Below are 27,654 nucleotides of genomic sequence, written 5' to 3' on the forward strand. Positions count from 1 at the left end.
TAGGATAGAGCTCAGTCAGGAACCATTTCCTCAACTTGAACAGGTGGACACTTGATTTCTCCTGCAAAGGGACACTTGTCCTGCCTCTGCGCCAAGCACTATGCAATGCAAGCTAGTGGGGAACTTCAACATCCAACACCCTATCCATTACGAGGCTGGCATGGTCCAGCATGTGCCTCCTTCCCTTTTCTCAGTCATCTATAAAAATTGCAACTTTCAGGGCTGGGTTCCATTCCTCAGTACCACATACACAGAAAAAGCTGGAAGTGACCCAAGCGGTAGAGTGCTAGCCTTGAACAAAAAAGAAGCCAAGGGACAGTAGCCAGGCCCTGAGTTCAAGCCCCAGGACTGGCAAAAAAAAAAAAAAAAGAATTGCAACTTTCAGCTGGATACCAATGGCTCACGCCTGTAATCCTAGCTATTTAGGAGGTTGAGATCTGAGCATTGTGGTTCAAGGCTAGCCTGGGTAGGCAAGTCCATGGGACTCTTATCTCCAATGGATTATTCAGAAAAAGCTAGAAGTGGCGCTGCGGCTCAAGCGGTTACAGCACTAGCTTTGATCAAAAAGACGCTCAGGGACAGCACCCAAGCCCTGAGCTCCAAGCCCAGTACTGTCCCCCCCACACACACCCAAAAAAAGGAAAGACTTGCAATCTTTACACCTGTAATCCTAGCTACTCAGAAGGTTAAGATCTGAGGATTGTGGTTTGAAGCCAGCTGGGACAGGAAAGGCTGTGAAACTCTTATCCAATTAACCACCAGAAAACTGGAAGTGACACTGTGGTAGAGCCCCAGCTTTGATCTGAAGAGCTCAGGGACAGTGCCCAGGCCCTGCGATCAAACTCCACAACTGACAAAAATAAATAAATAGTTGTGCTTTTGTTGTTGTTTTTTAAAGATGTTGTTGGGGAGAAGGAGAGAAGGGGTGAAATTGACTTGGTGCATGCTGTTTATAAACTGAATTTTAAAAAGAAATTAAAACATTATTTGTCTTTTTCACTTGGTTGCAGTTTGCAGGCAAAGTTAAGAAAGGACAACTGTGATCTTAGTGCATGTTTCTGTGACTGTGCCACAGACTGTGGTAAGTTATACAGAAAAGAGGCCTTATTCAGGTCCACATTAGGTGATGGCCTTCTCGATGGTGGGGGTCCCAAGGTGATTTGGGGGTGTCGCATACTGAGTCAGAGGAAGTGTGTGTGTGTGTGTGTTCTGGCCTCTCTCCTTCTTACAAAGCCACCAGATCTGTGGTGGGGGCTCCGCCCTGGTGACTTTATCTGATCCTAATCACCTGGCAGGGCCCCACCTGTCAGCACCACAGACGGATTAGCAGGGTGGGACAGCACCCTAGTAAAGCGACAATAGGGATTAAACTCCACGAGGGGACAAATGGTACTCAACTCTCCACTGTGAGTCAAGATCTATAAACTTGGGGCAACTTCACTAACTTGGGCTAAACAGCATATTGCAACAGAGTGGGAGCAGTAGCGCCCTTTCTTTCTTTCTTTCTTTCTTTCTTTCTTTCTTTCTTTCTTTCTTTCTTTCTTTCTTTCCTTCTTTCTTTCTTTCTTTCTTTTGGTCAGTCCTGGGTGCTGTCCCTGAGCTTTTGTGCTCAAGGCTAGTGCTCTACCACTTTGAGCCACAGGGCTACTGCCGGTTTCTGGTGGTTCATTAGCGATAAGAGTCTCACAGACTTTCCTGCCTCGGCTGCCTTTGAACTGGGATCCTCAGATCTCAGCCTCCTGAATGGCTAGACTTACAGGCATGAGCCACCGGTGCCTAGCGAGTAGCACCTTTTAAACCAGGAGTTCAAGACATTTTTTACAAGGATACTAAACAGCGCTTTCATTGGGTGTTTGATTTTGTTCTGGGAAATACTATTCATAAAAGTATTTTTCTTGGAAGTGGAGAGCATTAGCCTGGAGAAAAAAGCTCAAGGAAAGTGCCCAGGTCCTGAGTTCAAGCCCCAGGACCAGCACAAAAACAATAAATAAATAATAAAATAAAACTTTTTTTTTACATCAACATGTATGGGTTTGTTATTATTTATTCAGAAATACTTTTAAATGATCAGAGTTCGCCTGTTTTTTTAGAGGGAGGATCTCATAGCTTAGGCTGGCTTTGAACTTGCTATGTAACCCAGGCTGGCCTCCAGCTCTCCATCCTTGTCCCTCAGCCTTCTGAGTGCTGGGCTTGCAGGTTGTACCACCACACTTAGCCGTGGATTAATCTCTTATACTGAAAAATAGCAGTAAATATAACCCCCCCCCCTCAACAAAATCTAGGCTCTTCCCTAATTGCTTTTTGTTTTCTTTTGCTTGCTTTTTCAGGACTGGAAATCAAGGCTTTGAACTCTTGTTCTGCTGATACTCTACTACAGCCACACCTCTAGTACAGCTTTTTTCTTGTTATTTGGGAGATGTAGTGTGTGTGTGTGTGTGTGTGTGTGTGTGTGTTGTGTATGTGTGTTTGGTCCTGGGGCTTGAGCTCAGGGCCTGGGTGCTGTCCCTGAGCTTTTCTGCTCAAGGCGAGCAGCCTACCATTTCAGCTATAGCTCCACTTCTGGCTTTTTTGGAAGTAAGAGTCTCATGGACTTTCCTGCTTGTACTGGCTTTGAACTGCCATCCTCAGATCTCAGCCTCCTGAGTAGCTAGGATTACAGGTGTGAGCCACCAGTGTCTGGCTCTTTGTGATTTTTTTTTTTAAGTATTATTCTTCAGTTCTCTGTTTGGTGATGCTGAAGTTTGAGCTCATGGTCTTACTCATCTTTGATCATTTTTCAAAGTACAAAAGATTCCTGAGATCAGACACTTCAGTGAATTTCTGTGTTAGGACCACACATGGAGAACTCTCCATGAAGTGTTTAAGACCCCTGAAATGAAGGCAGGAGAGCCAGGTGCTGGTGGCTGTAATCCTAGCATCCCAGGAGGCAGAGATCTGAAGATTCTGTTCGAAGCCAGCCTGGGAAAGGAAAGTCTGTGAGACTCTTCTTTCCAATTAACCACTCAAAAAGCCAGAAGTGGAGCTGTGACTCAAGTGTAAAACACAGGACTTGAGCAAAAGTGCTCAGGGAGCACACAGGTCCTAAGTTCAAGCCCCCAGAATGGCACAGGCACACACAGACAGACCAGACACACGCACACACACACACGGAAAAGAAGGGGTAAAGGAAGCAGGAGAAATCCTACTGTGAGCTTGGGGTGCTGGGGAGCGACAGGGGAGGAGGGAGAGGAAGCCTGGGTCTGCGTCTGAGGGTACACCCCACAGACTGAAGCCCAGAGTGTTGGGCTCCCTCTGCTCCGGGCCAAGGTCAACACCCTGACTCCATGGCTGCCTCTTGCTGGCAGCGTCCCCGAGGCGCTGGCCAGGGCCCCCGCACAGGCAGCTCCTGCCCCGCCCGGCCCAGCTCCCTTTGACAGCAGACTCAGTAGTGGTGACCCCTGAAACCCACCAATCCACCCCACAACGGGGATGACAGCATCCCAGCCGAGTCCCGGTCGCCGCTTTCAGGTGGCGCCGCCCCTGCTCTGAACTCCCGCTCCCAGTCCCCCAAAGCCCCGGCCTTGCCCAGGGCCCCGGGCGCCTGCTGGAGCGGCTGCGCGGCGCGGCTGTGGGCGCTTCGCCCGGGCCGGTGCAGGCTGGGGTGGAGGGGAGGCCAGCAGAGCGGCGTGGGCGCCTGGGACACACGTGTGGGGCCGGCCTGCCCGCAGCGGCCTCCGTGGGGGATATTTCGGGGCCACGTGCACTGTGAGTTCTCCGTGCTCACAGTTGGGGGTCTCTGGGAAGTGTCTTGGGGGCCTTGTGCTCGCTGGGAACCTGTGTATATATTTGGGTCTGCGAGGACACGTGTGTCTGTGTGCTGGGGCGGGGCGGTTCAGGGGGCGGGGCGGTTCAGGGGGCGGGGCGGTTCAGGGGGCGGGGCGGTTCAGAGGGCGGGAGACCCGGGGGCGGGGCTAGGCAGGGGCGGGACGATGTGGGCGGGATCACGGGCGGGCGAGCCCGGGGTGAGCGGGGAGCGAGCGTGCCGCGAGGCGGAACGACCTAGGGGCGGGCTGGAGGGGGCGGGGCGATCTAGGTGGCGGGGAGGAGCCAGGGCGGGACCAGTCAGGAGACAGAACGGGAGGGGGCGGGGCGAGAGGGGCGGGGCTATCCCGGGACGGGCAAGATAGGGGCGTGGTATATTCAGGCCCCGCCCCTTTCCCGTTCCCGCCCTCCTCCCCGCCGGGCCTCCCCGGTGTCGCAGTGATTCTGGCCGCTGTCAGCCGTGCCGCCGCTGGAGCAGGTAGGACAGCGCCCGGATCTTCGCGGAGTTCCCGCGCCGCGCGCTTCCGGAGCCCAGCCTCAGTTGCTCCCGAGGCCTGTGGCCGCACTCGGCGGGGCGGGGACCCGGACTGGGAGGAGGCGCTGGGGACGAGCTGGGGCCGGGGGGGGGGGGGGGAAACTGAGGCTGGGGCGGGATATGGGGAGGGAACCGCGTCCTCGCGGAAGGGACGGGGCGACCCCCGCGAAGCCTGGGAGTGGAGGTGCGGGCGGAATGCGGCGTCCTCTCAATGCTTTACAGAGAGGGAAACTGAGGCTAGGGTAGGGGGTAGTGACGGCTGCGGAGCGCAGCCCGGATCCGGGCCCTCAGCGCCGTCGGGGAAGCGGCTCCGTCCTCAGGGTCGGTGTCAGGGTCCGGGTCGGCTTCAGAGCGCCGCTGAGAGACGGCCCCCACCACTGTCCTCTGCCGCCTGGTGCCGCGGGGGAAACTGAGGCAGGGGGCATCGGGAGGAAGCAGCCAAGCCTGCACCAGCACCAGAGAAAAAAATCACTGCACTAAGGAAAAATAGAGACAGACAGACCGACAGAGACCGAGGGACAGGCATGGTAGCTCATGCCTGCAATCCCAGCCCTATGGAGGCTGAAGTCCTGAGGTGGTGTGTGTGTGTGTGTGTGTGTGTGTGTGTGTGTGTGTGTGTTTGGTGGTGGTTGTGCTTTTCGTTTTCTATTTTCTTGGCTTATACATGGAACCGGCTGGGTGAGGCTCAGCATCCAGTTTTTTGTCGTAAGCTCCGTTCATGGGATCCAAATTTGGGAGTGAGGTCCCTGTGTGTGTGCACTTGTGTACGTGCAGACAGGTGTGTTCACAAGTGTGTGGGGCATGAACACGCGTGTCTATGCCTCTGTTTCCATCTGTGGCTAAAGACAAGCGCCCACCACACCTCCGGTGCCTGCAGCCGCTGTGAGGGCCAAGTCCCCACTGGCAGAGACCCCAACACCGGCCCACCCAGCCTCAATCCATAACTGCCCTGCCACGGGGACCAAAGGCGACAGGGCTAGGCGGTGGCGGCCGGGGGTATTGGCCAGGAATGTGGACTACAACCAACAAAAATTGCCTGGAACGCTTGGAAAAGCCAGCTAGCCGCGGCCCGAGGCTCGGAGCCAAGCGGGCGTGGCTCACCCCGGAACTCCTAGCTCCGCTGGAGACTGAGATCCACGGAGTTACAGCTCAAGGCCTGCTCAGGCAGAAAAGTTCATGAGACTCCAGCTCCAATTGATCAGAAAGCAAAAGCCTGGGCTGGAAGCATGGTATAAATGGCATAGTGCCTGCTGTCAACAAGGAAGCCAACAGAGCAGGTCCCGAGTTCAAATTCCAGTACTGCCGGACAAGAAAGAAAAGAACTAGAGACACCTTATGGTCATCTCGCTTTCCAGGTGATAGGCAGGATGCCACCACTAAGCACAGTGTTGTCCTGCACAAGGGGACCCCCCAGACAGCCCTGCAGGGGACACGGTACCCCCGTGCAGCCAGAGCCCTGGGCCAGGCCAGGATGGGGTTCTGGTTGCTGGTACCCAAGCTGGGTTCACAGTGGAGTCTCACTGTTGCCCTGGCACTTACAAAGAGCCTAAAGAGTGCCTGCCCAGCCCTGAGGTGCAGAAATGAATTGGGATAAGGTGCCACCCACCTTTAGAAAAAACATATTTGTTGCCGGGCACTAGTGGCTCACACCTATAATCCTGGCAGCTCAAGAGGCTGAGATCTAAGGATTGAGGTTCAAAGCCAGCCAGGGCAGAAAAGTCCATGAGACTCCATTAAACGATTGAGAAATGGGGCTGTGGTTTCAAGTAGTAGAGCACTAGCCTTGAGCACAAAAAGCTCAGGGACAGAGCCCAGGCCCTGAGTTCAAGCCCTAACGTTGGCTCAGAGAATAAACAACAACAAAAAGCTTTGTTGTATAGTAATATCATTTATTTAGCATTTTTGTGTCCGTTTTCTTAGGTGTAGAGCAAGGAGGATAAATAGCACTGGCCTGTAAAGGGTTATGTAAATGAGTTGATCTATACACGCTTTGAACAAATACTATCTAAATATATAAATGGCAAATACTACCTAAAGATCACTGCTAATACTGACATTAGCTGCCTATTCCCTAAAACAAGACCCTTCTGCTCGCACCTGCACTAAATGTAAAAGGTTGTGACCTTCAAATAAGATGCTGCAACCCCACTAAGAACAGGAGGAAGGGACCACAATTCTAGGAAAACAACAGAGGAGGAAAGTTCCAGGTGGGTTTTGAAGGATGAATGGGAGTTCTTCCGAGGCAGAAGGTGGGGGGAGACCCCCACCCAGTGAGGTGGGACAGGAAGATACGGAGGAGGCAGGCTTCAGGGTGGTGGTGGGGGGCATATTTTCTGAGCACCTACTGTGTGCTCCTGCTCTTGCCATCAGGGCCCTAAAAGCCTCACAGCATCGCCTGGGGGAACAGGTTTGGGGGGCAGGGTCCGGGAAGAGAGGGAAGCTGTGTGCAGCAGCCCAGAGGCCTCCCCTTAGCCTTAGCGTGCGGGCCACAGAGGCCCAGGTGTGAGCTGGAAGGGATGGAGTCCTGGGCTGCCATTGGCCTGTCTGCTGACCCCCGCGCGAATTGGAGGAAAGCAGGAAGGCCCCGCCCCTGGGCGTGGCCTCCATAGCATCACCAGAACTTCTTAGTGCTGAGGACCATGCACACGTCCTGCATGGCAGGAGTGATGGACAAGCACAGAGGAGCATTAGGAGAGGCCCAGGCCGGGCGCTGGTGGTGCACGCCTGTAATCCTAGCTGCTCGAGAGACATAGATCTGGAGGTTCAATATTTGAGGCCAACCTAGACCCCCCCCCCAAAAAATGTTCATGAGATCTCATCTCAAATCAAAGGAAATTAGCATGGTGGTGTACCCCTGTCATCCCAGCGACTAGGAAAGTGTAGATAGGAGATTCACAGTCCAGGCCAATAACAGGAACAAAAAGGACTGGAGGCGGCCTCTGGAGCAGCCCCTGGAGGACCCCACGCGCTCCACGCTTCCCCGGCCTGGCCTGGCGCCCAGCTGCGGTCCCGGACAGCAGGAGGCCGCGCCTAGTCCCGGTGCGGGGAGGGGCAGCGTCCCCACGTGGGCCCCGATCTGTGTCCCCCCTCCCCCCCGCAGGCCCCGGAGTGGCCCTGTGTAACTCCCCGCAGGACCGGCCCTCCCGCCCCCGCTGTGGCTGAGCGCTGAGGAACCAGGTTCGAAGCCAGGCTGCGCAGGAAAGGCCCCGGAGACGCCCGTGTCCAGTGAATCAGCGAGAAGCCAGGGTGGGGCTGCGGCTCCCGGGGAGGAGCCGGCCTGGATGGGACAGCGCAGGGCAGCGCCCGGCTGCCTCTGCAGACAGCTCCGGCCGGGCCGGGGCCTGCCATGCTGAGCCTGGAGGCCGGAGTCCGAGGTCAAGGAACCGGCGGGTTCCTCGGCCAGGCCGCCTCCCTCCGGCCTTCTCCAGCGGGAGCCCCCCCGGGGCCCCTCTGTGTGCCTCCGTTTCTTTCTTGTGAGGACTCCACTCAGTACCTCGTGGCCTACTGAGCCATGGCCTCAGGACCCAGGGGTCAGAGCGGGGTTCAGTACAGCACCGCTGCAGGGTGTGTGTGGGTGTGTGTGTGTGTGTGTGTCACACGGGGTGGGTGTACGGAGAACCCACTCCCTCCTGCTGGAAGGGCTCAGTCCAGAACAGCCCCGAAGCTAGACACATGGATTGAGCGCCTACTGTTTGCGAGGCTCCAAGCTCAAGAAAGACGGGCTCTTCCCGAGGAAGGGTGAGTGAGGAAGCAGGAAGCTACAAGCCGGGCACCCTGGCTCACGCCTGTCACCCTAGTTTCTCAGGAGGCTGAGATCTGAGGAGCATGGTTCAAAGCCAGCCTGGACAGGAAAGTCCATGGGACTTTTATCTCCAATGAACCACCAGAAAACTGGAAGTGGAGCTGTGGCTCAGGTGGTAGAGCACCAGCCTTGAGCGATGCGCTCAGGGACGGCAGACCCTAGCGGAAGGGCCACACCTAATCCGGTGAGGGGACCGTGCCGGAGGGGTTGTGTCCAGTGCCTGTGGCCTACGCTGAGTTCACAATCAAACGTGGCTAGAAGCGTCCACGGGGTCATCTCCCATTGCCTTCTCAGCTGGGGCTGCGGGTGAAGCTGGTGTTTGGGTGAACACAGGAGTGAGTCACAGGTCACACACACGTGGGTGCTTGGTACCCAGAGGCAGGTCACACCAGGGTGCGGGGCTCTGCAGCCCTCCTGGGACACCACTGCTGCGCTCTGGTCTCCAGAGCTTCCCAGAGCTCATCTGCACTCCAGAACCTTCTGCTCTATGCAGGTGTCACAAGGGATTCTTGGAACCTTGAAATGGGTGGGGTTGAATTGGAACCCAGAACTCCAGTCCCGCCACTCATGGCGGATGCTTGATGGGACACTGAGGGGAAGCTTTCCCCCACTAGCTCCAGGGCTTCTTCATTTGTTTCTTTTCCATTTCTTTTCTTTTTTCCCGGTATTTTTCATTGTGACAGGCACAGTTTCCTGCTTTGTGCATTTCAGATTTCTCATACTGGATTTTTCCACACCGGCTCTTGTACTGCGCTCGCGCCCACAACCCCCCAATCCCACAGCTCTGAGAACCTGGCACGCACGTCTGACTCATTCAGTTTTGTTTGCCAGTAGTCAGGCTTGAGCTCAAGGCCTCAGGCTCACTCATCTGCTGAGGTGGCCCTCCACCACTTGGGCCATGCCTCCAGTCTAGCATTTTGCTGGTTATGTGAACATGGAGTCTCATGGACTTTTTTGCTCCAGCAACCAGTGCTGGATCCTCTGGATTGCAGCCTCCTGAGTAGCTAGGATTCTAGACAGGAGCTTCCATCACCTAGCTCTTCTTTCCTCCTCCTCCTCCTCCTCCTCCTCCTCCTCCTCCTCCTCCTCCTCCTCCTCCTCCTCCTCCTCCCCCTACCTCCTCCTCCTCCTACTACTACTCCTCCTCCTTCTCTTCCTTCTCCTCCTTCTCCTTCTCCTCCTCCTTCTCCTTCTCCTTCTCCTTCTTCTGTTTTTAAGCTCTCAACTCAGAAAGCAGGTGATACAATGCCCCTAGAGTGAATCTAGCTTCCTGTGTCCCAGCACCCCCATGATGCCCTAAGGTTCCTTGTATGGGGTCATTTTATGACCTTCACTATTAAGAAAAGGAGTTTCGGGCCAGGCATTGGTGGCTCACACCTGTGATACTAGCTACCCAGGAGGCTGAGATCTGAGAATCACAGTTCAAAACCAGAGACTCATCTCCAAAGAAAACACTAGAAAACCAGAAGTGGCACTGTGACTCTTAAGTGGTAGAGCACTAGCCTTGAGCCAAAAAAAAATCAGGGACAGAGCCCCAACTCTGAGCCCAAGCCCCATGACTGGCAAAAGAAAGAGAGAGAGAGAGAGAGAGAGAGACAGACAGACAGACAGACAGACAGACAGACAGACAGAGAGACAGAGAGAGACAGGGAGACAGAGAGAAACAGAGACAGAGAGACAGAGAGACAGAGAGAGAGAGGAAGCTAGAGCTTCTTAAGCATTATTCTTGAGCATTGTCTGGTGCTCTGGTGTGGAGGTAAACCAGGAAGGCCTGCCCTTCGCTTTCAGCTACCTATAGATGAACACCGTGAATTAACGTGACGAGATGCAAGGAAATAGCTTTGGAGGGAGAGGGGGAGGGAAGAGGTGGGAGGAGGAAAACAGGGAAAGAAAGAAGGAGAAGATGGCTGGGGAAATGTAGATGGGAGTGGTGACGGGAGATGCGTAGATGTTAATATATGCCAGGCTGGGAATACTTGTACAATAAAAGATTACCTTTTTTTTAAGTTTCCCATTATTCACCATTGGCCATGGATGAAAAGTGTGTAAAATGTGTGTATGTGTGTGTGTGTGTGTGTGTGCTGGTACTGGGGCTTGAACTCAGGACCCAGACACTGTCCTTTAGCTTTGTTGATCAAAGCTGGTACTCTACCACTTGAGCCACAGCTCCACTTCCAGCTTTTTGGTGGTTCATTGAGGAGGCTCATGGACTTTCCTGCCCGGGGTGGCTTCGAACTATGATTGTCAGATCTCAGCTTCCTGAGTAGCTAGTATGACAGGCATGAGCCACCTGCACCCCGCCCGTCATCTCCATTTGCACAGGGAAAACAGGAGAGGAGTAACTCATCCATGGGGGACAGAAAGTAAATTGTGACTCCTCATGGAGCCCCACAGGGCCGACTCAGTGCTGGGTAAGCAGTGGACCTCAGGAATTTTTAACCATCAGAGTAACCATTCAATATTTATGGAAAAAGATAGATGCCCCCCACCCTGAGTAGACGGTAGGGAGGGCAGGAACCAGCTCTGTTCAGCGCAGTTCCCCGGTGCCTAGAACAGTGTCCAGCACCTAGCAGGTCCTCAAGGCACATAACAGGTCCACAGGGAACACAATAGGTTTTAGGAGCACATGGTAGGTATTTGGGGGCACATAGCAGGTGTTTGGGGTCACTTGGTAGGTTTGGGGGCACAAAGTAGGTTTTCAGAGCACATAGTAAGTCCTCAGGACAAACAGTGGGTATTTGGGCATTTAGTAGGTCTTTGGGGCACATAGTAGGTCCTCAGGGCACACAGCAAGTTTGGGAAGCACACAGCAGGTCCTCGGCACACAGCAAGTTTGGGGGCACACAGTAGGTCCTCAGGACACATAGTGGGTAGTTGTGGCAATTAGTGGGTTTGGGGGCACATAGTAGGTCCTCGGGGTATGTAGTAGGTAGTTGGGCACACAGTAGGCCCTTGGTGCACACAGTAAATTTGGGGGCACACAGTAGGTCCTCAGGGAACACAGCAAGTTTGGGGGCACAAAGCGGGTCCTCAGCACACACAGTAGGCCCTTGGTGCACACAGTAAATTTGGGGGCACACAGTAGGACCTCAGGGAACACAGCAAGTTTCGGGGCACACAGCAGGTCCTCAGCATACACAGTAGGCCCTTGGTGCACACAGTAGGCCCTCCGGGCACAGGGTAGACACACGCTTGGGCTGACACGCAATCCCGCAGGTGCAGCATGCGGGTGAGGAAGTTCCTGCGCAAGGGCCTGCACCGGCTGCAGAAGGGCCCGGGCTACACGTACAAGGAGCTGCTGGTATGGTACTGCAGCAACACCAACACACACGGCCCCAAGCGCATCATCTGCGAGGGGCCCAAGAAGAAGGCCATGTGGTTCCTCATCACCCTGCTCTTCGCCTGCCTGGTGTGCTGGCAGTGGGGCGTCTTCATCAACACCTACCTCAGCTGGGACGTCAGCGTCTCGCTCTCCATGGGCTTCAAGACCATGGACTTCCCAGCCGTCACCGTGTGCAACGCCAGCCCCTTCCGGTGCGTGACTATGCGGAGCTGCCTGCTCCTCCCTTCCCCACTCCCTTCCTACCTTGTCCTGCCCCACTCAGCCTCTCCCCTCCTGCCTCCTTCTCTTCCTCTTCCTTTTCTCTTCCTCCTCCTTTTTGGTGCCAGGACTGGGACTTGAACTCAGGACCTCACCTGAGACTCTCACTTGACTTTCTCTCTACTATTTTAAGCCACAGCTCTACTTGTTGGCTGGCTCACTGGAGCTAAGAATCCCACTGATTGCTTTTCCACCCAGGCTGGCTTTGAACCTTCCTCCTCAGATCCCAGCCTCCTGAGCAACTGGGGTTACCGATATGAGTCACCAGAAGCTAGCTCCCCCCCCCCCATCTTTGCTTCTTTCTCCTTTGATCCTTTTGCAATGCAATTAAAAAACTGCAAGTTCCTTAAGCTTTCTAAAGAGAACCTCAAAAAATATAAAAGCCTAGCACAGCAAGTGGTTCTCACCTGCAATCCTGGCACGCAGGAGATTGAGGCAGGAGGATCTGAGTTCCAGGCCAGCCTGGGCCTGTATATGGTACCCTGTCTTCTTCAGCAGGGCCTGTGCCTTATCTGTGGGCCTTCCAGGTTTAGTGAGCAACTACTAGGTCCCCTGAAGCCTTGCTAGGCTCTGGACACTGTTCTAGGCACCAGAAACAGAGCAGCCAACAGAACCAAATTCCTTCCCTCTGTACCAAAGGGAAGAGGGAAAGACATCCATATTTTTCCATAAATAATGAATTCATTGTTACTCTGATGATTAAAAATATACCATGTGGCTGGGCACCAGCACCTCACGCCTGGAATCCTAGTTACTCAGGAGGCCGAGATCTGAGGATTGTAGATCAAAGCCAGCCAGGGCAGCAAAAAAGTTGGGGAGAATTTTATATCCAATTAACCAGCCAAGAGCCAGAAGTGGAGCTATGGCTTAAGTGGTAGAACACTAGGCTTGACCATCAAAGCTCAGGAACAGTGTCCAGGTCCTGAGTTCAAGACCCAGGAACAGAAAAAAAAAAGCCCACCTCATTATGGTGGATTCTGTCTGCACATCCTCAGAACTGGTAGCATTCTGCCTCGCTTGTGGGTGGGCATGGAGAGAGGAAGTTGTGCAAGGCGAGAGGAAGTTGTGCAAGGAGTGGGCCAGGGGTCTGTGGGTCCCGTATGCTAGGTCCAGGTCTGCAGGGACCCGCGTCCTGGGCCTGCTTCCTGTGCCCGGAGCCTGAGCCTAGACCTCCTCCCCACGCTCTGGGCCTCCTCCATGCGCAGGTACTCCAAGGTCAAGGCACTCCTGGGGGACCTGGACAAGCTGATGGAGGCCGTCCTGCAGCGCATCCTGGCGCCCGACCCCAGCCGCCTCAACATCTCCCAGACCCTGAACTTCACCATCTGGAACCACACGCCCCTCGTCTTCATTGATGAGCGGGATCCCCAACACCCCGTGACCCTTGACCTCCTGGGGAGCAGCCCCAACAGCTCCGCCAGCTCCTGCAACGCCCAGGAGTGCAAGGTGGCCATGAGATTCGTAAGTGATGCCCCATACAGCCTGGGGCCTTTCCTTTTCTTACTCCATTTGTGCTAGGAGGTTGCAAACCTGCTTTACAAATAGAAATAGCAAAGCCAGGCACTGGTGGCTCATGCCTGTAATCCTAGCTACTCAGGAGGCTGAGATCTCAGGATCATGGTTCAAAGCCAGCCAGGGTAGGAAAGTCTTTGAGACTGATCTCCTATTAAGTACTTTTTTTTTTTTTTGCCAGTCCTGGGCCTTGAACTCAGGGCCTGAGCACTGTCCCTGGCTTCTCTTTGCTCAAGGCTAGCACTCTGTCACTTGAGCCACAGCGCCACTTCTGGCTTCTTCTATATATGTGGTGCTGGGGAATCGAACCCAGGGCTTCATGTATATGAGGCAAGCACTCTACCACTAGGCCATATTCCCAGCTCCTCCTATTAACTACTTAAACACACACACACACACACACACACACACACACACACACACACCCCTGGAATTGGGGCTGTGGCCCAAGTAGTAGAGGACTAGCCTTGAGCACAAAAGCTCAGGGACTGCACCGAGACCTCAAATTCGGGCCCCATGATTGGCACACACACACACACACACACACACGGAAATAGCTGGCATGTTACTGAGACTCGGATGCAACTAACCCACTTCAGAGTAACGTATGCCAAACAGGAGATCTACCAGGGCACAAAATTGAGAAGTCCCAGGGTTCTTTGGCATTCAGGTGTGGTTGGCTCCAGGGGCTCAGAGGTGGCTCGGCTTTTCCTGAGGCTAACTGCCCTGTCCTCTGCGGGAGGCCCGGTCAGTGCTGGTTTACCCCCTCTAGCTCAGCCAAAGGAGCCCCTTTGCCTTTCCCAAGACCGTAGCACAAGGCCTGGACAGACTGGCCAGGTCACGTGCACATCTTTAAGCCAATCGCTGCGGGTCGTTCACCATCCTGGGTCACCCTGTGCTTGTCGGTGCGCTCCCGGGACCCCGTGTGCGGATCTGGCCCTGAGGGGTGGGGCTGGCGGTGGGCGCATGGCTCCTGGGAGGCAGGTCAGCCCCCAACACTGAGGAAGACTGTGGGCCCCGCAGTGCAGTCTCAACAGGACGGTGTGCACGCTCCGAAACTTCACCAGCGCCACGCGGGCGGTGACCGAATGGTACGCGCTGCAGGCCACCAACATCTTCGCCCGGGTGCCGCGGCCCGAGCTGGTGGCCATGGGCTACCCGGCCGAGAGCCTGGTGCTGGCCTGCCTGTTTGGGACCCAGCCCTGCAGCCACCGGTGAGCGTGGGGCGCTGGGCGTGGCCCGGGAGAGTGGGCGTGGTCGTTGAATGGGCGTGGTCTGAGGAGTGGGCGTGGCCCTTGGAAGTGGGTAGGGTGATCCGGAGGAAGGGGCGGAGCCTTGGGGGATGTGAGAGCCCTAGGGGAGTGGGCGTGGCCCTGTGGTGATGGGAGGGGCTGGGGACGTGGGCAGTGCCTTCGTTAATTGGGTGTGGGCTGGGGGAATGGGCGTGACCCTGTGGTGAGCAGGGCTGCGGGTGGGTTGGCCCTGGAAAGTGGGCGGGGCTTGTTGGAGATTGGGACTGGAAAGCAAGGATGCCATCTCAGGTGAGGCCTGTAGGGATCCGACCTTCCTCCTCTTCCCCTCCCTCCCTCACCCCTCCCCCCATCCCCGTCTCCCTCGGTCTCTGTCTCTGTCTCTCAGGCGGGCCTGGCCATGCTGTCTGGGCTACCTCTCCAGGCCCGAGCCCGTGTCCTGCTTCCTCCCGGCTGTGCCCGGCCGCTGCTGAGGGCCTGGAGGGAACCATGGCTGTGGGGCAGCATTGCTGATGCGGCCACAAGTTGGCATGGGAGATAAAACTGAGAAAGTCGGGGACTGGGGATCCTGCGTTCCACAGCTGGGCGGGCGGCTCTCTTCCCCCTCCACAGCGCGGCCTCAGCCCTGATCTCAGGCTCCGCTCGCGCCAGCTCCCTCCCCGGCCCTGCTCATCTGCTTCTCTTTTTTATTTTCTTGTGTGCCAATCCTGGGGCTTGACCTCAGGGCCTGGGCTCTGTGCTTGACCTTTTCCACTCAAGGCTAATGCTCTACTACTTGAAACACAGCTCCACTCGTGGCTTTTTGCTGGTTCCAAGTCTCTTAGGGACTTGCTGCCGGAACTGGCTTTGAATTGGGATCCTCAGATCTCAGCCTCCTGAGCAGCAAGGACACTGGGCCCATCCCTCATCCTCTCTCTCCACTCAGACCTCTCACCCAGCCTGACACCTCCCCTGAGCCATTCCCAGTCCCTCTGGGACTTCAGTGTCACCCGGGCTTATCTCAGCCCAAGGCTTTATCACAAATGACAGTTAATTCAACAAATATTTACCAAGTGTCTTGGCCTGGCACCAGGTCTGTGCCTGGAGGGCAAGTGGCGATATGTCTGAGTGTTACAGTGCACTGGGCATCAGGCCCTCACCTGTCCTGCAGAGTAGGGTAGCTGCCCGAGAAGGAGAGACAGACAGAGACAGAGACCAGTGAGTGAGCACTTCCAGAACAGATAGTCCTGGAGGAAGACAAGGCACAGGGGAGCTGCTTAGAGAATGTTCCAGACACAAGAGCAAGTACCAGGCTCTTGAGCCTGGAATCATCTGGAGAGTTGCAGAAATGGCTCATCAAGAGGACCAAGGCAGGGTGGTGGGGAGTTTTTCTCTGGGAGCAGTGAGTGCCTTGGGGTTTGGTGGGGGGGGGGGGAACTTAAGCATGGCTGGACCTTGTGCACCCACAGATGCAGGTGACAGCCTGGGCCCCGTGCAGCAACGTCAAAGGGAGCAAGGGTGAGGACAGGAATCCTGCAGGGACCAGGCTGATTGTTATGATTTTGGAGCATGTGAGGTACAGTCCCCCCCTTCCTGTTTCACTAAATATGAAAAAAAAAAAAGGATATGAATCCATAGAAAGATTGACTGCCTCTGAGCTGCTGAGGTAAGCTGCCATGGCCAGGTGATGTCAGCACAGGAGCCTTGTTTACAAGTGTAAGGGTCCTTTGTCCAAATGAGGTTATAGCCATGGGTCCTTGGCTGTTTCTTTGGGGAGCTATGGGTGAGACAGGTAAACTTCTAAGAAAGTTCTTTCCCAGCCTGGCACTGGTGGCTCACACTTGTAATCCTGCGTACTAGAGAAGCTGAGATCTGAGGATCAAGGATCAAAGCCAGCCTAGTCAGCCTAGTAAGACTCTCATCTCCAATGACTAACCAAAAAGCCAGAAGTAGAGTTTTGGCTTAAGTGGTAAACTGCCAGCCTTGAGTGGAAAAGCTAAGTGATAGCACTCAGGCCCTGAGTTCAAGCCCCACTACCAGCAAAAATGCTAAACTCTGAGGATCTAAATTCAAAGACAGCCTAGGCAGAAAAATTCATGAGACTCTTATCTTCAATTAACCAGCAAAAACCCAGAGGTGGAGCTGTGGCTCAAGTGGTAGAGTGCCAGCCTTGAGTGAAATATCTTTCTTGGGACTCATGGCTAGAGCAGAGAGACTGGGCCCCAAGGGGTCTGGGATCCCCTCTGTGGCTTCTGAAGAGGGACCCTGGGTGGCCTGTGGTTTCTCTCTCTCCCTCTGCTTCTAAGCAGTGGCTGGAGAGCTGGCAGCAGTTACCTCTGTTCTGTAACCAGCCAGGACGGCAGACACTCATGGGAGGCCTGGCTGGGGTGTGCCTACCCTCTAGCCCATGATTTTTAAATTTTTTTTAGGAACTTCACATCCATCTTCTACCCATATTATGGCAACTGCTACATCTTTAACTGGGGCATGACGGAGCAGGCCCTTCCTTCTGCCAACCCTGGAACTGAGTTTGGTGAGTATTATTCATGGACGCCCACACCTGTAATTCCAGCTACTCAGGAGACCAAGATCAAGAGAATCACAATTCAAAGAGGCCAGCCTGGGCACTAAGTTAGCAAGAGCCCATCTCAGTAGATAAACTGGGTATAGTGGTGCAGTCTGTGATCCGAGCTATGCAGGAAGCACAGGAAAAGAGGATCGAGATCCCAGGACAGCCAGGTGCTGCACGTCTGTAATCCTAGCACTTCAGCAGGCTGAGATCTGAGGGTGGAGGTTCGAAGCTAGCCTGGGCAGGAAAGTCTGTGAGACTGTTATCTCCAATTAACCACCAAAAAGTGGAAGTGGAGCTATGGCTTAAGTAGCAGAGTGCTAGCCTTGCAAGTGTGATGCCCTGAGTTCAAACCCTGGTGTTGAGAGAAAAATAAACAAGAACAACAACAACAAAAAAAAACCCGTAAGTATATTGGATATTCTTCAAAGTTTTAAAATAACCTATCCCACAATTTCCAATTACTATGTGGCATTTGCTAAGCCTCTCTGCTACCCATTTTATTTATTTTTTATTGTGATTAAGTAACTAGATAAATTTCACAGCCCACATTTTAACCTTCACAATGACAAGCACCACCATTTTAATCTACAAACCTTATGAACTCTACGAACATTAACAATGAAACTATTTCTTCCAGATGGGGTGATATGTACATTTTCCTTTTGTTTAGTATCATCCGTTCCCTATTTCTCTCCCATTCCCTCCCACCCATCACCGCCCTTGAGATGCTTAGTTCCTGCGACACATTTTTTTTAATTTTGTTTTTTTGAGCAGGGGTCTTCTACTTAGCATAGGCTGGCCTGGAAGTCTCCATCCTCATTCCTTCTCCAGAGTGGGGATTATAGGCGTGGGCCACCACACTCACCTTGCTTATACAGTTCTTGAAGAGGGAACATCCCAGAGACAGAGGATGACGGATCAGGAAACAGTGGGGGGTGGTTGGTGGCCCAAGACCCTTCTTTTCAGGCGAAAGTTTTCATCTGTCCCCTGGGGAAGGGCTGGCAAGAGCCTGGTGTGCACACCTGTAATCCCAGCAGTGGAGAGGCCGAGGCAGAAGTGCAAGTTTGAGGCCAGCCTGTCTTAAAATAAACACACACAGGGGCTGGGGATGTGGCCTAGTGGCAAGAGTGCTTGCCTCATATACATGAGGCCCTGGGTTCAATTCCCCAGCACATATACAGAAAACGGCCAGAAGTGGCGCTGTGGCTCAAGTGGCAAAGTGCTAACCTTGAGCAAAAAGAAGCCAGGGACAGTGCTCAGGCCCTGAGTCCAAGCCCCAGGACTGGCCAATCAATCAATAAACACACAGTTCAAGGCAGCACTCCGCATGTATGGGGTACTCAGCGATCGCCAGCCCTGTTGCCCTAAGCACGGCCTTAGCTTCAGCGCCCGCGGCACAAGGCCCAGGGTGGGCATCTGCGCCCTGCCCTCGCCAGGGGAGGGGCTGGGGGAAAGGAGACCCCGAGAGAGAGGAAAGTGGGGAAAGTGGGGGCAAGGAAAGTTCCAGAGCTTCCAAGGAGGTGACACTGGGCTGTCATCTAAGGAAGAGCAGAAGGTCCCAGGTGAAGGATGCAGGTGGGGACCGAGTTCTGGGCGGAGGGAACAGCCCTGCACAGGCTCTCCAGGAGGAAGGCGTGGCCTGCGGAGGGGCTGGGGCTGCGTGGAGAGGGCGGCATGGTGAGCAGGCGGACTGTGTGGAGTAGGCAGGGTGATGTGATTGGGCAGAGCTGTGCGGAGTGGGCGGGGCTAAATGAGCGGTGGGGGTGCTTGGAGGGGGTAAGGGCTTGCAGGGTGGGCGGGGCTTGCTGACGGCATGGCTGTAGACTGGTCCAGGTGGTGCGGGGGGCGTGGCCTGCGAGTGGGCGGGGCTGCGGAGTGGGCAGGCCGTGCGCTGTGTGGCATGGGTCAGGTAATGAGGCCCCCTGCTATGAGGAGAAAAGGTTATGGAGCCCGGGGCCAGAAGTCCCCGGAAGGAAATCGAGGGTGCTTGGGGTCCTGGTGTTCGCCAGCTGGGCCAGCCTCCTTGGCAGACCCTAAGGGAGCCCTCGGCTGGATGAAGGATCTGGGTGAGGGCGGCGGGGGTGGGGTGGGGCGGGTCCCCCTCCACCCAGGCCCTCGAGGATTCTGCCCAGCGGCCCCAGTTCGCCCTCCCCACAGGTTTGAAGTTGATCCTGGACATCGGCCAGGAGGACTATGTCCCCTTTCTGGCATCCACGGCTGGGGCCCGGCTGATGCTGCACGAGCAGCGGGCGTTCCCCTTCATCCGGGAAGAGGGCATCTACGCCATGTCGGGGACCGAGACGTCCATCGGGGTGCTGGTGGTACGACTGGGGCCCGGAGGCCGCCCGGGGGGCCAAGGGTGGAGGTGCACCTGTCCAAGCCCAGGGCCCAACCACAGCGGGCTTCCCAGGGGTGGCCCGGAGTTCCATGAGCGCCTCTCCACCCAGGACAAGCTGCAGCGCAAGGGCGAGCCCTACAGCCCGTGCACCATGAACGGCTCCGACGTGGCCATCCAGAACCTCTACCGCAGCTTCAACACCACCTACTCCATCCAGGTAGGACTCGGGGCCCCAGGCCTCCCCAGGCCAGGGGCAGCCCTGCCCTACTGACCCTGAGAGAGTGTGTGCATGTGCGTGTGTACGCACGTGTGTCCAGGCTTGAATGCAGGGCCTGGCCATTATCCCTTAGTACCCTCCCCTCCCTTTTATTTTTTGCTGGTCCTGGGGCTTGAACTCAGGGCCTGAGCACTGACCCTGAGCTTATTTGTGTCCAAGGCTAGCACTTGGGCCACAGCGCCACTTCCAGCCTTTTCTGAGTAGTTTATTGGAGATAAGAGTCTCCCAGACTTTCCTGCCCAGGCTGGCTTTGAACCACAATCCTCAGATCTCAGTCTCCTGAGTCACTGGCTGGGATGACAGGCATGAGCCATGAGCTCCCGGTCCTGCTGGACTTTTGAAGGTGGAACAGGGCACCCTGGAACAGCACTGGCCACCGTTCTTCCCCCTGGAGACAGCTGGGATGTCACTCTGGCGTGTCCCAAGAAGGACACAGAAGAGACAATAGCTATCATCCTCATGGGTAGCACGCTGGCTAAATGCATGGGTGCATTGTGTCATCTTTGACCCCATTGCTCCCATGAGGCAACACACACTATGGGAACACTCCATGACAGCCGCTCACCTGGTGCTTGGGTGGGCGCTACTTCCATGTCAGTGCACGGATTACGTCATATAATCCTCACAACACCCAAATGATAGGCATGCTCTTTTCAGTCCCTATTTCGGAACAATGAAATAGATTGACAGTCCTCAATCTACCTGCCTCATCAGTTCCCCTTCGTATCTACCCTCAACCTCCCTTGCTGTAGCTGGGAGCGTTCTTCTTGTTCAGGTTTCTGGGGTTGGCCCAGAACTACCCATCCCCAGCCTCCGCCTGACTAGAGAGGGCAAGACTGACAAATGACCTTTTGCTGGTATTCTGTGCTCAGTCCAGCACTTGGGGAGCAGCCAGGGGAAGAAAGATGAGTACAAGCTACTCACTGGGTGTGGGTGTCACCTTTGTCACCCAGAGTAAACTGAGGCTCACAGGTTAGTAACCTGCTCCAGCACACATGGCTGGCCCCTGAAAAGACTGAAACCAGGCCACAATGACCTGGACACCCAGCAGGGGCACGCCGTTCCCCTCATGTCCTTCCCTGCCACTCAGCAAGCAAAAGTCATCCTTGGCTTTCCCACTCCCTCCAGGAGGCGGGAGCTGCTTGGGGTGGGCTGACCCTGGGTAGGCGCATGCGCAGATCAGAAGACTGGCTGTTCTCAGGAAGAGCTTAGCAGGCTCAGTGTGGGCTCAGCATGGGCTCAGTATGGGCCATAGAGGTTGGGGCAAGCCGCCCTGCCCGCAGCATCTATGGGGCCCCGGCTGCTGGGGTCAGGCCTGGGCCTCTGCTGGATGCAGGACGGTACCCAGTTCAGAAGCTCAGCCACCCAGACTGCAAGGGCCTGCATCTGACTCTAGGGTCATCTCACTCGCCAAAGGGGGCCACTTCCCACCCCTCAGCGACCCGGGCCTGACCTTTAACTCCTCTGGAGGGGGAGGGAGGTTTTTTTTTCCCTTCCTTCTGTCTTTCCTTCCCTCCTTCCTTTCTTCCAGCTTCCCCCTCCTCTCTCTGTCTCCCTCTCTCCCTTTTCCCTTAGCTTTCCCACTCAAGGCTGGCACTCTACCACTTAAGCCACACCAGATATTTTTTGGCTAATTGGAGATGATAGGCCTGCTTCAGCCTCCTGAGGAGCTAGGGCCACAGGCATGAGCTACAGTACCCACTGGGCTCCTTTCTCTGGAGTGAGGACCCCACAGACTGCCTCTGTGTTCCTCCCTTCCCCAGGCCTGCCTCCACTCCTGCTTCCAAGACCACATGGTCCACAACTGTAGCTGTGGCCACTACTTGTACCCGCTGCCGCCCGGGGAGCGGTACTGCAACGACCAGGACTTCCCGGACTGGGGTGAGCAGAGGGCCCTGGTGAGGGGGGCCGGGATCAGCGCCTGAGTCAGGCCCAGGGCAGGCCCTCCCTGACACGCAGGAAACGAGAGTTAGTGCTGTGGGCGAGTGTGTGTGTGTCCACACGTCTGCAAATGCACGAGTGGAAGTCATACTTGTGATTCAGAGGCCGGGCGCTCGGGAGGATGGGACACATGTGTGCACAATAATGACGCCTCTGTCCGCATCTGCATGCACACCCCAGCCAGGGCGCGCGCTTGTGTGTGCGCACGGGGCCTCGCATCCACGGTGATGGGATGCCGGCCTGGGGACCCGACACAGGCCTGGACCTGAGGTCATGCTGGACGGCGCCGAGCTGGAGTCTGGGCCTGGGAGCCGGGATGGCCCAGAGTGCCCGGATGTGGTCGGCGGCGAAGGGTCCCGGATTGCCCGGATGGTGTCCCAGACCACTCCAGTGCCACACTCCCCTGCTTCATGGCCCCAGAGCCCCGTGCTCTAGCGGGGATAGGGCAAGGGGAGCGGCTCTGCCGTGCAGAGCTGTGTCTAGGACGTCTGCGGGGAATGCACCCCAGCCTGGCTGCGGGGTGGGCCGGGGCCGGGGCCGGGGGCCGATGCTTCCCCATGGCAGAAGAGCTTGGACTGGGACTCGCATAGAGGCCCAGGGCAAGGAGAGTGGAGACCGGCCTGGAGGAGGCTCCTGACCCTGGCCCTTCTCCGCCCCAGCCTACTGCTACCTGGGTCTGCAGATGAGCGTGGCTCAGAGAGAGACATGCATTAGCATGTGCCAGGAGTCCTGCAAGTGAGTGTGGCTCCGGGGCGGGACACGGGCGAGTGGGCAGGGTGTGGGCGTGGCTCTGGGTGGGGCATGGACGAGTGGGCGTGGCTCCAGGGCGGGGCATGTGGAGTGGGCAGGGCTCAGGGTGGGGCACAGGCGAGTGGGCAGGGTGTGAAGTGTGAGCGGGGCTCTGAGTGGGGGCATGGCGAGTGGGTGAGGTGTGGGCAGGACTCTGGTGCAGGGCACAGGCAAGTGGGCGGGGTGTGGGAGGGGATCCGGGGTGGGGCATGCAGAGTAGGCGTGGTGCGAGGTGTGGGCGGGGCTCTGGTGGTGCATGGGGAGTGGGTAGGATGTGGGCTTGGGTTCTGGTGGTGCATGGCGAGTGGGTGGGGTGTGGGCGGGGCTCGGGTGGGGCACAGGTGAGTGGGTGTGGTGGGGTGGGGCTTTGGGGTGGGGCATGTGGAGTGGGTATGGTGGGTGTGGGCGGGGCTCTGGGCGGGGCATGATGAGTGGGCAGGGCTCCTGGGTGGGGCATGGAGAGTGGGTGAAGTGTGGGCGGGGCTTCGGGGCGGGGCACAGGTGAGTGGGAGGGGCGTAAAGTGTAGGCGGGCGGTCTGGGGTGGGGCCTGGGGGACTGGGCAGAGCTCCGGGGCGGGGCATTTGGAATAAGCGAGGTGTGAGGTGTGGGCAGGCGCTCTGGGCGGGGCATGCAGAATAGGCAGTGGACAGGGTGTATGTTGTGGGTAGGGCACTCGGAGTGGGGCATGGATGAGTGGGTGGGGTGTGGGTGGGGCAGTATGGGGGCAGGGCGGGGTCTGAGGTATGGGTGGGGCATTCCATGGGCGGGGCATGAGCAGGCGGGGCGTGAATGGGGTGGGGCTGGGTGGCACCTTGCCAGCAGAACCACAGTATCACTGGCCTCTCTCACAGTGACACCCAGTACAAGATGACCATCTCCATGGCTGACTGGCCTTCCGAGGCCTCCGAGGTGAATAAGCTCCTGGCCCCCACCTTTGAGCTGAGGATATGTATAGAAATTGGGGGTGCCATTCCTCTCTCCCACTCTTCCAGTTCCCCACTATGCAGGGATGCGTGGTGACACATAGCTCCCTCCCCATGGAGATCACAGGGAGGGAGACACATAAAAATGAGATCGCAGTGAGGACTGGTGGCTTATGTCTCTAATCCCACTACGAAGGCTGAGATCTGATGGTCACGGTTCAAAGCTAGCCCTGTCAGAAAAGACCAATTAACCAGCAGTAAGCCAGAAGTGGTGCTGTGGCTTAAGTGGTAGAGCACTAGCTAGCCTTGAGTGAAGAAAGCTAATAGACAGCACCCAGGCCCGAGTTCAAGCCCCAGTACCACACACACAAAAAGCAGGGCTAAAGCCATAAGCAAGAAAACAGACTGCGAGGCCCTGAGTTCAAATGTGTGTGTGTATGTGTGTATGTGTGTGTGTGTGTGTGTGTGTGTGTGTGTGTGTAGGGGGGTCGTGGTGCCATCAAGGTTCTGAATCCAAGACACAGACTAAGGGATAAACAAGGTCAGGGAAGACCTCTCTTTAAAATATGACATCTGAGCTGAGCCCTGGAGGCAGAGCCAGGGAGGATTCTGGGTAGAGGGAGCAGCAAATGCTAATAAAGGCCAGAGACAGAGATGGGGGGAACTCCTCCCCTCACAGCAGCCAGGCTCCCCCCCCAGTTTTGCCCCCATGGTGAGTGGTGAGGGAGTGGCGCTCTGGGGCCACGTTTTCAGCTGTGTTTTGGGTTTCCAGGACTGGATTTTTCATGTCCTGTCTCAGGAGCGGGACCAGAGCCCCAATATCACCATGAGCAGGTGAGGCGGAAGCCTGGGCAGAGCTGGGAGGGCACACAGGGAGGAGCCAGAGCCTTGGGTGGGGTTTGGACCACAGCCTCTCACACTGGTCAGACCCAGGTACAAGTGCAGGGGAGGGAGGGGGAAGGCCGCCAGGCTGCTCAGGGTCTGCCAGCCCCCAAAGCCACGGTCCGTCTACCACTGGAACATCTGCCCTCCATCCATCACCCACCCATTCATCCCCCTACTCAGCCCTGCAGGCATTCACCCATGCACCCTCCACTCAGCACAAAAGACATATACCCCTGTGGCTCACGCCTACAATCCTAGCTACTCAGAAGGCTGAGATCTGAAGATCAAGATTAAAAGCCAGCCCAGGCAGGAAACTCCTATTCAGGAGACTTTTTATCTCCAGTTAACCAGCAAAAAGCTGCCTTGCTCTGTGTGTGTGTGTGTGTGTGTGTGTGTGTGTGTGTGTGTGTGTGTGTGTGTGTGTGTGTGTGTGTGTGTGTGTGTGTGTGTGTGTGTGTGTGTGTGTGTGTGTGTGTGTGTGTGTGTGTGTGTGTGTGTGTGTGTGTGTGTGTGTGTGTGTGTGTGTGTGTGTGTGTGTGTGTGTGTGTCCTCGTATCCTCGTGTCCTCTCTTGGGAGGGACAGCCAGTCTCCACCATCTTGCTGTCTCCTGCAGGAAGGGTGTTGTCAAACTTAACATCTACTTCCAAGAGTTCAACTACCGAACCATTGAGGAAACCCCAGCAAACAACGTGAGTCTGGGGAGCTCCTTCACCTTCGCACCCCAAAGTGGGGACTAAGAAGGTCCAAAACTACCTGCATGCTGGTGGTTCACGTGTACAATTCTAGCTACTCAGGAGGCTGAGGTCTGAGGATTGAGGCTCAAAGCCAGAATGGGCAGGGAAGTCCATGAACACCAAAAAGCCAGAGTGGAGCTATGGTTCAAGTGGCAGAATGCCAGCCTTGAATGAAAAAATAGGCCCTGAGTTCAAGCCCCAGCACTGGCACAAAAAATAAAAGGTCCAAAATTGTCCCAATGCTGAGATGGCACCGGCTCCTCCCGGCTGTACCCCACCACCCAGGGAGCCCTGAGGCTGGGCTGGAGGCAGGAATGTACCCCCCACCCCCACCCCCACCCCCAGCAGACCTGAGCTCTCCCCCCCCCACAGATCGTCTGGCTGCTCTCGAACCTGGGCGGCCAGTTTGGCTTCTGGATGGGGGGCTCAGTGCTGTGCCTCATTGAGTTTGGGGAGATCATCATCGACTTCCTGTGGATCACGGTCATCAAGCTAGTGGCCTTCTTCAAGGGCCTGCGGCAGAGGCAGGCACAGGCGCCATACTCCGGCCCACCGCCCACCGTGGCCGACCTGGTGGAGGCCCACACCAACTTCGGCTTCCAGCCCGATGCAGTCGGCCCTGACCCCCACACTGCCACCTACCCCGAGGAGAGGACTCTGCCCATCCCGGGGACCCCACCCCCCAACTACGACTCCCTGCGTCTGCAGCCTCTGGACACCATCGAGTCTGACAGTGAGGGCGATGCCATCTAGACCGCCTTTCCATCTGAGTCCGTGACCCTTGCCCAGTCCTTCTCTGGCCAAGCCCAGAGCCATGTTCTTCCGAGAAGCCAGCAGCAGCCAGCCATCGCCAGGCCGGGGCGCTATGGGCCCTGATGCCAGCACCTCCACCAGTGGGCTGTCCGAAAACCAAAAAAAAAAACCCCAAACTACCAAGATGCTGCCAGGTGCCAGCAGCTCACGCCAGCCACTCAGGAGGCCATGCTCTGAGGATCACAGTTCAAAGCCAGTCTCCAATTAACCAGCAAAAAAACAGAAGTTAGTTGAGCTGTGGCTCAAGTGGTAGAATGCCAGCCTTGAGCATAAAAGATAATTGACATCACCCAGGCCCTGAGTTCAAGTCCCAGTACCAGTAAATGAGCAAACAAGAAAACCAAGATACTGGGTACAGATAAACTATATTCTCACCCGGTGCCTGCCCGCTTGTCCTGACCTTTGGCCTAGAACCCGTCCCCGAGCATATCCTCTCCTGGTGGCAGGCCTCTGTCCTCCCAGTGCCCGCTGTACCTGCACAAAGCTCCACAACTGGGCATGCTGCCTTCTCCTTAATGTCCTCTGCTGACCTCGGGGAGCAGGCTGGGTGGGAGCGGGGGGCAGTGCTGGGTCAGCATGGAGACTAAGTGGCATGAATTCATTCTAGAAAGCACCTGAATTTGCAGACCGGCATGGTCATGCAGGAGGCTGGGAGTTCCAGGCCTGCCTGGGCTACAGAGCAAGTTCTAGGCTTCACCATGAAACCGTCTCTGAAAATAAGGAAAAATAAATAGGGTGAAAGCAGGAAACACTGCACGCAGCTTTGTTCTTGCTCCACTGGCAGCGGCGGAAGGGCCAGCTTCAAAGGGAATGCGACTCTCAGCTCTTCTCAAGCTGGTCCTGACAGAGGTCCAGCTGCTAGCTTATCCTTTTTGATGGTACTGAGATTTGAACTTGGGGTCTTGAGTTTTCTAGGCAGGTGTCCTACCACTGCAGCCCCAGCCCCAACCCCAGCTTGCTTTGCTTTAGTTAATTGTTCAGGAAGAGCTCATACTTTTGCCCAGGCTTGGCCAGGACCGTGATCCACCTATACTTCATGCATAGCTGTGATAGCAGGCTTTGGAGATAGTAAGGGCAAAAAGAGAAATTCAAATGTCTTAAGCAAAGCAAACTATCCAGTGTGTCTCTCTGCTCCCAGGCCGCCTCCCCTCACACAGCTGGCTCCTAGGTCTTGGTCCCTGACCAGGTCCCATGCCTGTTTCTCAACCAATCAGTGGGCCCAGCTGGATAGGCTGCTGATTGGTCGGACCTGAAGCCATGGATCATGTAGTCAAGAAGGGGCATGGCTCCTAGGATCACCAGATAAAGTTCAGACTGCTCCCTTACATTTGAGTATCAGAAAGACAAGTACATTGCTTAGAGTAAGTATATTCTCACAGTATTTGGGCCACACACCAATAACTCATTCACTGTTTTTTCTGAAGCTGAAGTTCAAGCACCTGGATGTTTCACTGATAAGTATGGCAACCCTTAGTGCCCCCCCCCCCAGCTCCTGTGGAGGAGGGCAGTGTGGCTAGGGGCCAAACTTGGCTGAGAAGCTCTGCAAAAAAGTCCAGCTCCACTCTGGCTCTTTATGGTAAACGAGATGGTTTACAGATGTGAGCCACCAGCTCCTGGCTCACCTGTGCACATTTTAGAAGGTAAAAAACAGAAAGCCCAAGTCCTCCAGATGGCAGGACCCCACTCTTCTCCCACCTTGCTTCCCACGCCCTCCTGCTACGCTCCACCCAGCACCCTGGCAGGCCCGGGACCGGCCTCACGCACGCTGCACGGGGCCTGTGTGGACGCTCTCCGCCACCATGGCAAGCTTCCGGTCCAAGCTACCCGCCACTGGCTCCCCTGCTTCTCCTCCCTCCACATCTCCCCGCAGGCCCCCCACGCGGCCTGCCACGGTATGCAG

The 27,654-nt window shown here is 55.9% G+C and overlaps 1 protein-coding gene and 1 long non-coding RNA gene across 2 annotated transcripts; one reads left to right on the forward strand and one right to left on the reverse strand.

Moving 5' to 3' along the window:
- Positions 1-4,233: 4,233 nt before the first annotated feature.
- Scnn1b (sodium channel epithelial 1 subunit beta) lies at positions 4,234-25,928 on the forward strand. The gene is made up of 13 exons (XM_048333038.1): positions 4,234-4,279; positions 11,355-11,672; positions 12,945-13,200; positions 14,275-14,465; positions 16,910-17,013; positions 19,210-19,373; positions 19,500-19,607; positions 21,431-21,548; positions 22,268-22,343; positions 23,250-23,307; positions 24,094-24,155; positions 24,821-24,896; positions 25,314-25,928. The coding sequence occupies exons 2-13, from the start codon at positions 11,362-11,364 to the stop codon at positions 25,692-25,694; spliced, it is 1,905 nt and encodes a 634-aa protein (XP_048188995.1). The 5' UTR covers positions 4,234-4,279; positions 11,355-11,361; the 3' UTR covers positions 25,695-25,928.
- On the reverse strand, positions 5,400-27,563 carry LOC125341039. The gene is made up of 3 exons (XR_007208867.1): positions 27,434-27,563; positions 13,675-13,678; positions 5,400-5,411 (listed from the first exon to the last, which is right to left on the reverse strand). It is a non-coding gene; the product is annotated as an uncharacterized LOC125341039 (long non-coding RNA).
- Between the last annotated feature and the right edge of the window lie 91 nt (positions 27,564-27,654).

This window comes from Perognathus longimembris, chromosome 23 (assembly GCF_023159225.1).
Source record: "Perognathus longimembris pacificus isolate PPM17 chromosome 23, ASM2315922v1, whole genome shotgun sequence".
Taxonomy (NCBI): Eukaryota; Metazoa; Chordata; class Mammalia; order Rodentia; family Heteromyidae; genus Perognathus; species Perognathus longimembris.

Bases quoted from the DNA above. Each gene is read 5' to 3' on its own strand.
- Scnn1b (XM_048333038.1), top strand. From the start codon at position 11,362: ATGCGGGTGAGGAAGTTCCTGCGCAAGGGCCTGCACCGGCTGCAGAAG. The intron at 11,673-12,944 runs GTGCGTGACTAT...CTCCATGCGCAG, and splicing joins TGCAACGCCAGCCCCTTCCG to GTACTCCAAGGTCAAGGCAC. The intron at 13,201-14,274 runs GTAAGTGATGCC...TGGGCCCCGCAG, and splicing joins GCAAGGTGGCCATGAGATTC to TGCAGTCTCAACAGGACGGT.